At 38.9% G+C, this 16,003-nt stretch overlaps 1 protein-coding gene across 8 annotated transcripts in view; it reads right to left on the bottom strand.

Annotated features, from left to right (window-relative positions):
• Positions 1-16,003, bottom strand: part of CDKL5 (cyclin dependent kinase like 5) — a 213,767-nt gene that overhangs the window by 71,741 nt on the left and 126,023 nt on the right. For all 8 annotated transcript variants that reach the window (XM_039247375.1, XM_039247367.1, XM_039247370.1 and 5 more), the window contains 2 exons: positions 15,824-15,869; positions 4,636-4,772 (listed from right to left, as the gene is read on the bottom strand). In XM_039247375.1, the coding sequence (XP_039103306.1) occupies positions 4,636-4,772; positions 15,824-15,869 (183 nt within the window). The remainder of the gene's footprint in view (positions 1-4,635; positions 4,773-15,823; positions 15,870-16,003) is intronic.

The following is a 16,003-nucleotide window of genomic DNA, read 5'->3' as shown; positions in this document are numbered from 1 at the left end:
TTGGCCCCTCTCTGTTCCTCCCCTACGCGCTCGTGTGTGTGTGTGTGTGTGTGTGTGTGTGTGTGCGCGCGCGCGCGCGCGCCTCCCCCTCAAAAAAAAAAAAAAACAGGATGTCTTTCTTTGATTAAGCAGTAAAAATTATTACTTGTATTAAATTTCAACTCTTAAGTACATGTCTTTTTAGGAATCTACATGATAAAATGAGGAAAAGCACTTCTATTGCATAACAAAGCACGATGGTTGTCTTAAAGCTGAACTTGCTGCTTAATTTTGATAGGACATCATTTTTTACTTGGAAGAATGACACACAAATGTAGTTATGTTAATATGTAATGGGATTATTATTGCTATTTTTAAATGAATGGACCTTATATTCTTCAGTTTTTACTTGTAATATGATAAATATTAATAGATAAAACCCAAATAAATTATAAGCTCTTAGGGGTTCCAAGAATGTTAAGAGTATAGTAGTCCTATAAACTCCCAAAAAGTTAGAAAACTTGCTTGCTCTAATACAACCTCACAATTTTGGTCCCATCAGTCAAGCTGCAAACAATCTGTTCTTTATAATGCTCCCATACCTATTTGTAACAGATGCATTTCTTTTCATACAATTAAATGTCATATAAACCAATGAAATAATATTTTAAATAAAGAGAGTTGCTGTTTATAAGAAAACAAAATTTAATACTTCAGAAAGACTTAATAAAAGACAGTCACTAAACATACTGCTGTCTAATAGTATGAGAGTGCAGCAACTAAAAGACACTGGCAAGGGACAGGCAGTGATGGTGGTAAGGATTCTGCCCTGAGACTACTTTATAATGTTTTTAAGATTTTGCTTTGGTTTACAGAAGCTGTCACAGGCTATCATATTTGATGCATTATGGGTATGATATATTTAAGAAAGACTCGTCAGAGCTCCAATCAGAAGATCAATGCTCGAAAGGCCCTGACCCTACCTCTAAGGAGTAGTAAATGAATATATACAGCTATATTTTAAGTTAAAATGTTTTAAGTATGTATGCATCATTTTAAAACAGAAAATTTTTTAATGTTTTTTTATTTTTGAGACACAGAGAGAGCGAGCGAGAGCGAGAGGGAGTGAGCATGAGCGGGGGGAGGGGCAGAGAGAGAGGGATACACAGAATCTGAAGCAGGCTCCAGGCTCTGAGCTGTCAGCACAGAGCCCGACGTGGGGCTTGAACCCACGAAGCACTGAGATCATGACCTGAGCCAAAGTTGGACGCTTAACCAACTGAGCAACCCAGGCGTCTCCAAATGCATCATCTTTTAATGATTCTCCACTTGAGTTGCCTTTTTCAATTAACAAATGCATAGGAGCTCCCAAATGCACATGAAGAATAAGAGGGCTTTGCAATATAGAAAATAAATAGTATGTCTCATTTCATATCATGTTCTAAATCTGTCAGTGGCAGATAAGAATGTCCCTCAATAGCCATTCTTCCCCTTAGTCCACAGTAATACAATTTGTAAGTCAATACATAGGTGCCCAGAATGAAGAGTACATTTCTCCTCTGCCTTGCAGCTAGGGAGGCCATTAAATTAAATTCTGGCCAATGGGGTGTGATAGCTAGAGTCTGATCTTGATCCTGAGAACAAGGGCCACATCTGAAAGGTGGCAGAGTAGAAAGGGAGAAGCACCCTAGGTCTCGTAGTGCTGTGGAGCCAAGTTACCCTACCAGCCCTGTACCACCTACTTTTGTATTTGTATGTGGGGAAGAAGGAAACTTTCATTTTGTTTAAGCCACTGTAATCCTATATCTCTGTAACAACTCACTAAGAGCATCATTTTTTTGCCCTTCTGAGACTCTTTGTTAATTGTTAGGCGCTGCTGCGGACAGAGGTCACCTTCCACTGAAAAATCAGTGTCAGGGCAAGAACCCCAGTTCTGGGGGACACAAGACAGGTGCTCTGGTAGCAGCTCTGCCACTTATAAGTAGAGAAATCTCAGACATGACAAATCTTCTGGTACACAGAGGTGATTTCCCCATATGTTCATAGTAAATTGTTATTAATCATGAACCATCACCATGAACAGAACAGAAATAAAAAAGACAAACCAAAATAGATCTGTCAGAATTTCATTATTTGGCACTGAAAAGTGTAAACTGCATGATTATTCTTGACAACTAAAAAATAATATAAAGAGCATCTGATTTTTATAGTAATCATTTTTTTATAAATATCAAACCAGTTTCATTTTGGTAGGGAAGAGAAACAGGCACCCTCTTACACTGCTGGTGGGAACGTAAACTGGTATAGACCCTCTGGAAAACACTGTGGAGGTTCCTCAAAAAATTCACAATAGAACGCCCCTATGACCCAGCAATAGCACTGCTGGGAAGCTATCCAAGGGATACAGGAGTGCTGATGCACAGGGGCACATGGACCCCAAGGTTCACAGCAGCACTCTCAACAATAGCTAAACCATGGAAAGGGCCTAAGTGTCCATCAACTTACGAATGGATCAAGAAGATGTGGTTTATCTATACAATGGAAAGCTACATGGCAATGAGAAAGAATGATATCTGGCCATTTGTAGCAACATGGATGGAACTCCAGGGTATTATGCTAAGTGAAATAAGTCAGGCAGAGAAAGACAGATACCATATGTTTTCACTCATATGTGGAACAGGAAAAACTTAACAGAGGACCATAAGGGAGGGGAAAGGGAAAAAATAGTTAAGGAGAGGGAGGCAGGCAAACCACAAGAGACTCTTAAATACTAAGAACAAACTGAGGGTTGATGGGAGGGTGGGGGAGACAGGAAAATGGGTGATGGGCATAAAGGAGGGCACTGGTTGGGATGAGCGCTGGGTATTATATGGAAAACATATTAAAAAAAATTTTTTTTCACAGGGAAGGTCCCTTAGGAAAATACCTAAACTGACATAGAAAAAGAAACCTTTAAGCAGATTTTGGAAAAGAAACATAAAACAGTGTTTTATTTTTATTTTAAGTGTCTGTAGTTATTTTTGAGAGAAGGAGAGCTATCAGGGAAGGGGCAGAGAGAATCACAAGCAAGCTCTGAGCTGTCAGCACAGATCTTGATGTGGAACTCGAACCCACAAACCATGAGATCACGACCTGAGCTGAAAGCAAGAGTTGGACGCTTAACCGACTGAGCCACCCAGGCATCCCATAAAACAGCGTTTTAAAATGACAAACAAATTTGTAATACTTTTCAAGTTTTGCTTGAATTGAAATTACTGTGTATGTTTATTTTCATTAGAAAAATAATTTGTAGCGGTGCCTGGGTGGCTCAATTGGTTAAGCATCTGCCTTCGGCTCAGGTCACAATCTCATAGTCCGTGGGTTCAAGCCCTGCATCAGGCTCTCTGCTGTCTGCGCAGAGCCCTCTTTGGATCCTATGTCCCTCCTCTTTCTCTGCCCCTCCCCCACTCACACACTTTCTCTCAAAAATAAATAAATAAAAATGTATTAAAAATGTGAAAAAAAAAAAGAAAGAAAAAAGAAAGAAAAAGAATTTGTAAAGGCTGAATTCAAAAGCCACATTCCTGGTCCATCATATGGCAACACTGCTTTCTATTTTGTGATGATGATGATGGTGGTTATGACAGTCATTTATGACATAGAAGGCACCTGGTAAACTTAACCCTTTCCAGTCTTCATCTTCTTTAGAAAGCCTCATTTTATCATGTAGAAATTCCTGATTTTATCATGTAGATTCCTACAAAGACATGTACTCAAGAAGTGAAATGTAATAAAAGTTATAATTTTTAGTGTTGTTTAGATATTACCAGGAAATCAGGAGCCACATATTTATTCATCAAGGAAACCTCTAAAAGGTCCATCTGGCTCCAGTTTATTCTACTCTTGTTAAGGTACTTATTAAGTTTTGGACAATAATCAACCTCTGTAAGGCAGCTACACTCAAAGAAATTCAAAGGCCCACATGTTGATTACTATAGCATACATTTGCCCCTGGGCCACATATCATTAAAATTGTCACTGATCGTTACCAATAAAAAAATCAAACAAACAAAAAACAAGGCAAGGATACATATACTTTGAACCGTGTGTGCTTTTCTTCTTTTCTCCCATGCTACCAATTCGTTATCTGTGGCCTCATCTACCTCCTCAAGCCTCACCTTATGCCTCCTGGCACGTCTTCTTCCCTCAAAGCCAACACACTGACATTTCACAAAAGGCTGCTCCATGAGCCCGTTCATTCGCCACCCTAGGTCTGATGTAGGCAGCCATCTTCTGCTCCCAGCTGCCTTACACATACCTCTGTCATCCCGTGCCATCACTGTCAATTTACTGGTCTCTCCCTCAGAAGCCTTGCCTAAGTTTAATTTAAATAAAGTACATCTAAAAATTACTTATTGAACACAGACTCTAAGATTTTAGAAGCCAAATCAATACATTGTTGAAATTTAAGATGATGTCTGTACAGTTAAAATGCAGAAAATCCTTCAATATATTTCAGGGCCTCTAATGATTATGAATAAAAAATTCATTTTAAAGTACTAAGATTATTAGCACATTGACAAATCATGCTAGATAATAATACTTCCTTGAACAGAATCAGAAACAACCCTAAATAAAAGAATCAGGCAAACTCCATACTATCAATTAGTGACTTACTTTTTCAACATATTCAAACACCAAATACAATTTCCCCCTCCGACGAAAGGCTTCCTTCAGCTCCACGATGTTTTCCTGCTTGAGAGTACGAAGCATTTTAAGCTCTCGTAAAGTCGTTTCCTTGACTTCTTCATTTTCTAGAATGTAAACAATAGTGAATAAGAGTAAAATTAAAGCTTTCAAACCACTGTTGAAGAAATTCTAAGAACACTGAAAACATACCAATTTTACTTCCCACTTTGAGTACTTCTGCATAAGAAGTTCAAGGATGAAAGATTAAATATCACATTTTCTTGTTGAAAGGATCAAGAATTAGCCACTTAGAGAAGAAAAGACTTACTTGACCAGCATGAACCTAATTTTCTCCTTATGTTTTCTTATACTCCATATTGCAAGGGTATGTGTAAACACAGACTTACAGATACAACATATTGTCATTTTAATTCTAACACTCCCTAGTGAGAAAGGAGGAGTTTAAAAGAGTAAAAAGGAATCAATGGTATCAGTGTGCGAAGGAGCCTCTAGGCAGCGTCTGTAGCAGCTGACGTTTTTAACTATGGCCTGAAGCTTTGGTCTAAAAGCACATTTCTCTGGCTGCATGTGTGTCACTTCAGTGAGCAGAGGTCATATGCCAGGCACCCACCATGCAGCTCATAGTCAAGTTGCAGGGAATTCTAAGAGAGTCTGGTCTCTCTGAACAGCAGCTGCTATAGGTTCCTGCTGTCCTCCTGTGGCATGTCCACCTGTCCATCCCAGATGGTGTAGCTGTACTGGGATGGAAACTTACCCTGAACCAATATAGCCTTCCATATGATCAACTTCACTCATGATAACCCCCACAGGCATAGAAGAAGGACAGAAGTCACATTAACTCTAATGGATGAGCTGGCAGGGGAGAAGGGAAAGTAACACTTTTTTTTAAATGAGTTTTTATAATACCTTTAGATTTAGCCTGGAAATTCTAACTACCATGTTTACATATACAGATTATGAATGTACGCGCACACACACACAAGAACACAGGTTCATAATTCTTTTATCTGCAATTTCAAAAATCCATCTAAAAACTGAACACTTTTTCCAAGTGTATGGCAAATCTCTTCAGAGGTAAAACCTAAACTGACATGGGACCACCTACATACAGTCTTGGTTTATCCCACTTAGTATGAATATTCAGATGTTTGCTTTAGAAAACAGTGTCTTATTACAGGGTGCTAAAGTAGCATGCCATATTTCCATTCTAAAACCTGAAAGTTATGAATTCCGAAACATATTTGTCCCCAAGGTTTGGGGTCAGAGTCAAAATCCTAGCTTGAGAATCCAAGTTTTGTGACACTCAGGTTCAGGTATATCTAACCTCCTTCAGGTTCAGGAAAGAAGAAAATGGGAGTTTGGGGATGAGGATGAGAAAGATTAAAATGTCTTCTAAGAAGAAATGCCTCACACAAGAGGAAAAAGGCTGAATGGGGACAAAGGGGGAGAGAAGATTCTAAATTAGGTGCCAGGAGTACTTCTCAGATTATTTTCTATCCCAGCCTATCTCCCAGCCCCCAGCCCCCATTCAAACCAAGTTTAAAGAATAAAGAGACTGTGATAAAAGCAGGGGCACGAGAGTATGTAGCACGAGAGTATGTGTAATAAACAGGAACATAAAGTCAATACTCCTTTGGGAATTGGTTATAGAAGTGAAATATTCTCCCTACTTCAGCAAAAAAAAAACCCAAAAAAAACAAAAACAAAACCAAAAAACTGTTGGGGAATGCTGGAGCACAGATTAGGAAAGGACACAGAAATATACTGACTATCAGAAAGCAAGAAGTAGCAGTAGGACAGGCCCACAGTGGCATAGCAGTGAGCCAGCGCAGCCCACATCAGGGGGAGGGGGCGCGACTGGGAACGAGGGACTCACAGGGCCCCTATGAGAGGAAAAGACACCATGGGGGTCACCTGGCAGTAGGGGGAAGGTGATCAGAGGACTTCTCAACGTGGCTTCAGGACTGTGGTAGGCCAGAGGACCAGCTGTTCTGCAAATTGGGGCTCAGCCAGATAAGTGGTGTTTGGTGACTTTTAGAATTGCTAAAGCCTAGGGAACGCTAACAGCCTTTAGTCTTATGAGGAAGGCTAACCTGCTTCTCTGCTACCCCATCTGGGTTACTTTCGAGACTGAGATAATCAAACCAAAGTTCACCTATCTCTAAGACACAGAATGCCACACAGGTCTCAATACGAAGCAAATAAGATCTTCTAACAAGGAAATAATTGAACACAAATACAGTGATTATTCACAACCTGGTTCCTGTCTGCTTTTCCATCACCATTTCATATCCTTTCTTCCCCTCCCTCATGTTAATCTTTCAGTTCTCCAAATAGCCCCAACTTAATTTTTTCAAACTTAGGGCCTTTGAACTTGTTCCCTCTCCCTAGAACTCTCATTCTACAACCCAGACTCCTTACAGGGCTGGCTCCTCTTTGGGATTTAGTTTGAACAGCACTCCTCACAAGCTTCGCCCAGGTCACTAAACCAAAGCAGGCCTCCACCCCTATTATTCCTTATCACACTGCTCCGAACCTATTCTTTCGAAGACCTTCTCACCATTTTTATGTACAGATTTCTTTGCTTACTGGTTTTCTGTCTGTGTGGTCACCCCTGCTAAACCAAGAGCTCTAGGAGGATAGGTCTAAGCTCTGCTGTTCAACAATACACACTCAACCACCTAGGACTGCACGTGGCACAAAGAAGGGATCAGTAAGCACTTCTGACACACATGCTTTCACTGATGTCACGAGGAAATCGCCACCCCTATGTGGCTAGCTCTCATTCCATTAAGACATGGGAAGCAGCAATGTGACGGCAAACAAGAGGCACTTTGTCCTCTCAGGTTTGAGTACAGTGCTTTCAATCTTCTCTCTAGAACGTTGAGGGGGCAGCTTTTCAGGCAGTAAGACAAACTGAATTTCTTTTTCCCTATTTACCTCTATGCCTGGTTGTCTTCTACAATATGTTATAAAAAAAAAAAAATTGGAGGCTCCAGAATACTTAAAGTACTAATAAGGGTCACGAACACATATACATTTAACTGTTCATTAACAACATCCATAAGCTATGCTGGAGCTGGGTACAAAAAATGTTGCTGGAGCTGGGTACAAAAAATGTTGCCACTAAGTCAAAAGTAAATACAGTTGGCATATCTTTTCTAGTCAAATGCTTGGTGAATGCTTGGCACCCGAAAAGCAACTGAAAAAAGGGACCTTTGAATTATTAGCAACTTGTGGCGATTTCACTTTGCTAACAGATAATGCCACCTCAGAATGGCTGAAGTAGAATGGCTTTAGAAGAAGGAACAGTGGAGTAGGATTTGGGAGGCCTAGAGTTTGGATCTGGTTAACTAACCAACACGGTGACATACAATGTGGGCAAGCCACTTAACTTTTCATTCATAAAATAACAAAATAAATGGGCACCCTCCCTGTCCACACATGCCTTAAAGAATCCCATGGCTTTTTCCAAATCTAATAATCAATTATTTCTTGCCATTAAAATCTCGTTGATTATGAGCCTAAATCTCACTGAATTTTGGTGCTTTGTTATATAGACATCATTCAAATCTATACCGACTCTATGTAAAAATGGCTAGGGAGAAAAGAGAAATGAATCTTGAAAAAGAAGTTCACAAAACCACGTAGCATGTGGGGCCAAAACCACTTCATTTGAGCTGCCTGTCTTTTTTAGGAAATGAAGGCTTTACTCTAATTTATGCCTGTCGTAGATATTCAAAGTTGAGGTAAGCATTTCGGCACTAAGAATGTAATGAATGGGAACAGGCAGGAAGTGGAGTTATTAATTCCCTAAGCACAAGTCAAATGCACATTCTTCATTACTTGGTATATCCTGTCATTTTTGTTTTTCTAAGTACTTTTAAGGTTCCTGGCTTACCCTGTACTTTGATGAAATTGCAGCATGAAATGATCAGATGATGAGGAAAAGGAATACACTTTCCACTTGCACGTGCTTCTCACCTCAGAGGTTCAGAAAGTAGCCAAGCTCTTTAGTGAGGCAGTTTTTTAAAGGTGGTAGCATAGCCCATTGAAGTGAGCACAAAAACCCTTGCCTTCCAGTTGAAATAATCCTGTGGATTCTTTATATAGGCTAGGCTCCTCCAGTTTACAAATGAAGAACCCAAGTCTATAAAGGATAGCTTTCTTGGGGTGAGGGAAGGGAATGCCACACTAGTAGAACAAAGGGACACAGGCAACATGGTGGAAGGTATTGAACAGGCTTTAGAGTGAGTCCAACACCGAGGTTCGGGTCTACACTCTGCTACTGCTTAGCTGAGTGGCAAAGCAGCATGGTATGGGTGTAAGAAAAACTCAAACAAAGATGCTGAGGCCTGCATCTTTCCCAGTTAATCACATACTAATGCACAGCTTTGGACCTTGGGTTCCTTGGCTATAAACGGGAATTGGGTTTCTACTAGATGATTCTGAAGGTCCTTCCAGCTCTAAGACCTGGTGCGTCCATGCAAGTCCTACTTATGTGCATGCTGATGGGTTTGGCCATCAGTTACCACTGAGGGTGTTTAGCTTAGTACAGGCAGCAAGTCTAACAATGTTACATAAATTTTTCTGACTGATGATTAAATGGCAGGGTAGAAGAAGGACGTTAAGAAAGAAAAAAATACAAAGAACTAACCTACTTTTAGTTTGCCAGTTAGGCAAGTTAACACACTAAGAATCATGAAGGGAGATTCGCTAAAGTAAATGAAAAACAATTTTTAAGAAAAAAATCATAGGAGGAAAAGTAATGCAAAGTAAGTAATAAAAAGAGAAAAATCTAAAGATGAACAGAAACTCTATTGTAACTCTATTTTTAAAGAACTGTGGGCTTGGAAAAGAAACCCAGAAATAGCTGTAACCTACTTTATGAAATCATAAACTTGACATTTTTGTGTAGCCAAAGAGCCCCCCAAAAAATGGACCTTTAAACAGGTACAATGGGAGGGGGGAAAAGCCAACTCATCCTTGAACAAAATCATCAGAGTACCATAAGGGCTGTCCAGAATGAAGAAGGAATACCAACAAGAGGGTGGTTATCAGGGCAGGGAGGTTGAATAGTGGTGCTGCTATCATATATTCCAAAAAAGATGAAGTCAGCAAAGACTGGGTAGAGCACAATGGAAATGTATTAAATTATGAAAGGTGCAAATGTTCATCAAATCCAAGAAGAACCCCTGAAGCTTGAAAGAGATCCATTTTGGACATTAAAAGGAAGTCTGGTGAAATCATGACTGGCTGGAATGTTCAAGCTTAGTTAATTGAATTCTCTATTTAACCCAAGGTGGGACAGTTTGTTTCAAAGCCTCTCTTACAGAGAAATCAGGTTCTTGAATTTAAGGACCAAAGACTATGAACTCTTGTTTTATACCATTATACAAAAATGTGACCAGAGTTTCCTCAATCCACAGATCAGGACAGAGCTTTCTAATGTCTGGGCAACAATAAGGACGAAATAAACTGGAGGTGGGGCGCCTGGGTGGCTTAGTCGGTTGAGCGTCCGACTTTCGCTTAGGTCATGATCTCGCGGTTCGTGGGTTCGAGCCCCGCGTCGGGCTCTGTGCTGACTGCCAGCTCAAAGCCTGAAGCCTGTTTCAGTCTGTGACTCCCTCTCTCTCTGACCCTCCCCTGCTCACGCTGTCTTTCTCTCTCCTAGATATAAATAAAAAACATTAAAAAAAAAATTAAAAAGAAAAAGATGAAAGGTAAAACTAATAGTGAAAAACTCAAAGATCGACGTCACAGCTTTTGCATAATCAATTAACTAGCCAAATAAAGATCATTTTAGTTTAAAAGCCCAGAAATCACANACTTTCGCTTAGGTCATGATCTCGCGGTTCGTGGGTTCGAGCCCCGCGTCGGGCTCTGTGCTGACTGCCAGCTCAGAGCCTGGAGCCTGTTTCCGAGACTGTGTCTCCCTCTCTCTGACCCTCCCCTGCTCGCGCTGTCTCTCTCTCTCTCCTAGAAATAAATAAAAATATTTAAAAAAAAAAAAAGAAAGAAATAAACTGGAGGAAAGAATGGATGACCAATTATACAGTTTCTCATGTTTAAAAAGAATACATCCATTCCAAGAGAAAAAAATATTTATCTACAGAAAAGATAAGCACCAGGACATGAAATGCAAGCCGTTGATATAAAAGCAGAGATACAACCTAAATTCCATCTTAACTGTGGACTACTACACGGCTTCCTGACAATCAGCCTCCTTGCCATGTATCAAGGCCCAGTGACAAATAGGGAGGATTCCTCCTCACCCCATCACCTGTACTTTTAGGGAGACTGAAAAGTCCTAAGAAGCAAAAGATGTAGTCACACCAGAAGATCCAAATATATGTCAAAAATAAATCCTAGATCACAGGACTTTCTCAAGTAAAGGATGAACAGACAACATTTTTAACTCATTCATTCAAATCTATCTAGTCTAAATCACTGCTCCTGGATTATTTAATAAACTGAGGATGGCAGACACTTGTACATATGTGTGAATGAGAATGATGGTCCAACAGTGACAGATTATCATTTGAACATCAAATTTCATTGTACAGAACTGGAGTTATAGGAAGGGTAGATGAATTAGGCTAAATTTATCATTATACACGGTTGAAAAAGTATTTTTTAACTAAATAATCTCTAGTACCTTTTTAGTCTGGGGTCATTTTTCTCTTCTCAGAAAACCCACATTCTGAATAGAACGAATTCTTTGAAGACTTCTGTTTGCTTAGGTGTTTACTGTTAATGTTTCTCTGTGGAAACTTACATTAAGAGACAAACTCATAATACTATCATTCAGGGTATCATTAAGAATTCATTATCTGAGACTCTGCATTTATGATGATGTATAAAGAAGCAAAAGTCATTAAAACAAAAAAATATTAACGAATGAAGTGATCTCAGATAAAAGTATCATCAGTCACACAGTACTCATTTTTAACATGAGGTTTTAATCCCTACCCAGTATGTCAGCCTTTCAAGGAGAATCACAGACAAAAGACACAGATAAATGATCGACAGAGTTCTAAGAGCTAACAACTAGAGAGTAAAATACTGACAAGGATGTAGTCAGAAAGACAGGGACACAAAAAAGAGAAAATTGACAAAACTTTTTGTATATATTTTTTTAATGAGCCTCTTTTCGTTATTATGAAAGTCACTCACTGTCCTAGCCTACAATTTTACTGTAAAAATTGCCCCTCCCTCAAAAAAGTTAATACTGGATTGTTTTTTCTAAGAAATAGCTATTATAGTCCAAATTGTGTTAACTATAAGATATAGTAAACTTATTTTTATAATTTTTGTTCCATTTTCTCAACTTAAAGTCCCAATCTAACCTCTTATTTAAAGTTTAGTTCCCATTTTAGGTAGTGATCTATTATCCTGGGATAACAAGGACAGCTTGAACAAAATATTGTTCAACCTTATGTAGTTTCAAAGATATTTTATACAAATTTGTTGATATATTTATGAATTTAACAAGAAAATAGGACATTATCAAAATCTTTCAAAGCTAACAGAAGGTAATATACACTCATAAAATATCCCTTGATATTTTGCTGATATGCAAATCAGACCAAGTTCAGATCTTTTTTCAGTGTAACAATGTTTTTACAGGATTATTTCATGATCTTCACAAAGATTTTTAAACATTGGGTTTAGAAGAGTCATATAATATCAACAGAATATTTTCAGAGTAATTAATAAAAAAGACCAATGAGAGCTAGATGTCAATAGGATATTATGATGAAACTAATTTTTATTAGAATTTTCCTGATTGAAATTTAAGGGGATAAAATGGTTCAGAATTAAGCCATTCACGCAGGCATTGAATGGACATTCTCATCTGTACTAAACTATCCATATACACTTCACATTCCAAAAGGATTGTTCACCACACACATATCATTAAGCAAGATTCTACTCAGGCAGGGGGGCACCTGGGTAGCTCAGTCAGTTATGCGTCCAACTCTTGTTTTCAGCTTAGGTCAAGATCTCACAGTATCTAAGTTCAAGCCCAGCCGTGGGCTCTGTGCTGACAGTGCAAAGCCTGCTTGGGATTTCTCTCTCCCTCTTTCTCTGCCCTTCCCAGCTTGCTAGCTCACTCTCTCTCTCTCTCTCTCTCAAAGCAAACAAACAGTTTTTTAAAAAGAGGCTCTTGCCTCCATGTTAAAAAAAAAAAAAAAAAAGATTCTACTCAGGCAGGAGGGAAATGGTTAAGACAGAAAAGAGAGAAAGAGAGTATGAGATCTCCCAGGGAGAGTTGGAAACAGTAGAAAAGTGTGCCTAGAATAGAACTGGAACTAAAAAATTATGAATAATTGCATGTCTTCAGATTCTATCACAGTATGTTTAGAAGTATCTCCCTAGGAGGGGGGAGATGGACATGGAGGAGGGCACTTGTGGGGATGAGCACTGGGTGTTATATGGAAACCAACTTGACAATAAACTATTTGTTTAAAAAAAAAAGTATCCCCCTAGAAGTCTATATGGGCATACTTACAAAGGTGTCCATCTGCAAGGCGGATGGGTGATAAGGCTGCATGACTGTAAGGTATGATAACTGATACTGGTCTAACAGAGATGAGGGTAGAAGGGATTCATGCTTTGTCAGTGCAGAGAAATAAGGGCTGATCAAATGTTTCCTATAATGTCTACACTATACATACATTCTCAGGATACCACAGCTAGAAGCAATGTCTCTTGCCTCAAAATTAAACAAATTCCTTCAGGCACTAACTGCTTTCTACTCTGTTTTACTGCTCTTTATTTACAGGTCTTAATTCTACTAAGCTTCTTGAAATCACCCACACCTGATTTACTTTCAGGGCTTTTACAGCATCTGGCTCAGTGCTCAATACATTTAAATGGATGTTATTGATTACCACTCTGAAGGCATCATCACACAGGTACAAAGACACTGTTTAACTGAAGCAAAGAAATGGTATGCACAGAACAGAGACTGTGAAAAATATGGCAGTTTTTTTTTTTTTAAAGCAATGGCATACGCGGCCTAGATTGTACTGCTTTTCAAAAACTTCATGACAATGATTATTTTTGGTGGTAACTGATGCTTGACGATGTGCCGTACAAGATGAATGCACAGCCAGAAGTCTTTACACGAAGGCAAAGGTTATGCTTTGATCTACTGTTGTAACCACTTTTTTTTTTAGTAGATCATCATTTGTCTCTTGGCCACCTGTGGTTAGCCCAAAGCCACTGCTCAAAGAGCTCATTTCCAATGATCTCAGAGTGGACTGGCCTGGGGCTATTGCTTCCTGTTAGACTACAGGTATATCCTTTGAAGCAGGTTTTTTTTATTTTCCTTTAGAACAAGCTAAAAGCATTCTTTATTGCGTTCTCTTTAAGGCTGGCAAGACAATGGCTGCTAAGGTTTGCCCAGATGATGTGTGTGTGCTCCATAGAACCAGCACATCAGAGTTGGGATACATCAAATACCACTGAATCTACCCCTGGACTTTGTTAGTGAGCCCTTTTCATTATTTAATGTTTGCTAAGTGTCTAAAGTATGGGTGATAAAACTATTCACAAATATAGAGGCTTACAGTACGTAGTCAATGTGTGCTGATGAAGATAGGCTATAACTGCTATTGTCATACTTCCAATTAGGTATGAAAGCTAATGCCATGCTAGTGCCTCTTACCCTGGAGCACTATTTTCCACAAAGCAGGTTATGATTCAGTGGTAAAGTCGATATTATCTGATGCCACAAATAGGCATTTATGTGAATTTATATGAGCAGGAAAGAACAGAAAATGAAGAGCCTCCCATTAGTAAAATAGTTTTGTGACACTTTTACTTTAGTTATATATAGGACACTATGTATGTGGATACTGGATTAGGATGTAAAAAAATATTTCTGTGGGTCTCTGTAGGAAAAAAATTGGCAAAATGCTGCCTAGAGCTTCTGAAAGACCATGTGTGTCTTCCTGGTAAGTTTTTCTACTTGGCTATCTTTTTTTTTTTTTTTATGTTTTATTTATTTCTGAGAGTGAGAGAGAGAGAGAGAGAGAGAGAGAGAGAGAGAGAGAGAGAGAGACAGCATGAGCAGGGGAGGGTCAGAGAGAGAGGGAGACACAGAGTCTGAAACAGGGTCCAGGTTCTAAGCTGTCAGCACAGAGCCCAACGCGGGGCTCAAACCCACAAACCGTGAGATCATGACCTGAGCCAAAGTTGGACGCTTAACTGACCAAGCCACCCCAGCGCCCCCAATTTGTCTGTCTTTAGATGGCCAGTAATCTAGATTTAAAACCTAAGGAACTACTGAAATGTTATATTTGTTTATATTTGGTACATTATTTTTTTAGTGCTTTATTTAAAATTTTCTTGTCTGGCATAGGGTAATTTTTTTGCTTATTTATTTTTTTAAAGTTTATTTGAGAGAGACAGTACATGTGTATGTATGTGCAAGCTGGGGAGGGTCAGAAAGAGAGGGTGAGAGAGAATCCCAAGCAGGCTCTGTGATCAGGGCAGAGCCCCGACACAGAGCTTGATCCCATGAACTGTGAGGTCATGACCTGAGCTGAAATCAAGGGTCAGACACTTAAACAACTGAGCCACTCAGGGGTCCCAGCATCTGAAATAGTCTGGATGTGTGACCAAGGACTCTAACTATGGTATTTCTTCTTGAAAAGCTTTTATTCTTCCAATGAGTTATTTTAAATACAAAATCAGTTTCTTGATACCATCTGCATACCACTTATCCTTGTATATTTCTAACTGACTAGGAACCGAAAATCATAGTAATCAATACCAAAGCCCTTCACACAGCACTTACTACTTGTGTGAACTCACAAAAATATTTATTTCAAATCAGTTTTCTCATTTTAATAACATTTAGAAATAGCATAAATAGCATGCCTTCTACCTAGCATTTAAAGCAAGATTTCCAATGCTGATGTACCTTAAAATACACAATAAATTTTCTAATATCATAAGATTTGATTTACACAGGAGCTAAATGTTTCAAAGCAAAGCATGATAATAAATATGCTATATTCACTTTCTGAGATGCAGATGTTAAAATTTTAGGAACAAAGTGTCATCAGCTAGATCCCATCTCTTCTATATTCTGTTCACAGGGACTAAAAAGAAAAAGAAAAAGAAAGATATACATATATACCTTCACTGTCCTTGAATTTCTTGATTGCCACAATTTCATGTGTTTCCTACAAAGGAAAAAAGAGGCAGAAAGTTATTCCTCAGTGTTTTTGAAACTGGGAATCCCAATGGTGTGGGGGTATATTCGGAGACTGAGCAGCAAGAATCTAGAGAGTAAAAAAAATAGATTCTCTTCTTTCCC

This window comes from Hyaena hyaena, unplaced genomic scaffold (assembly GCF_003009895.1).
Source record: "Hyaena hyaena isolate Hyena2069 unplaced genomic scaffold, ASM300989v1 scaffold_295, whole genome shotgun sequence".
Lineage (NCBI taxonomy): Eukaryota > Metazoa > Chordata > Mammalia > Carnivora > Hyaenidae > Hyaena > Hyaena hyaena.
The sequence above is the reverse complement of the archived record's forward strand: the minus strand, read 5'-3'. Positions and strand labels throughout refer to the sequence as shown.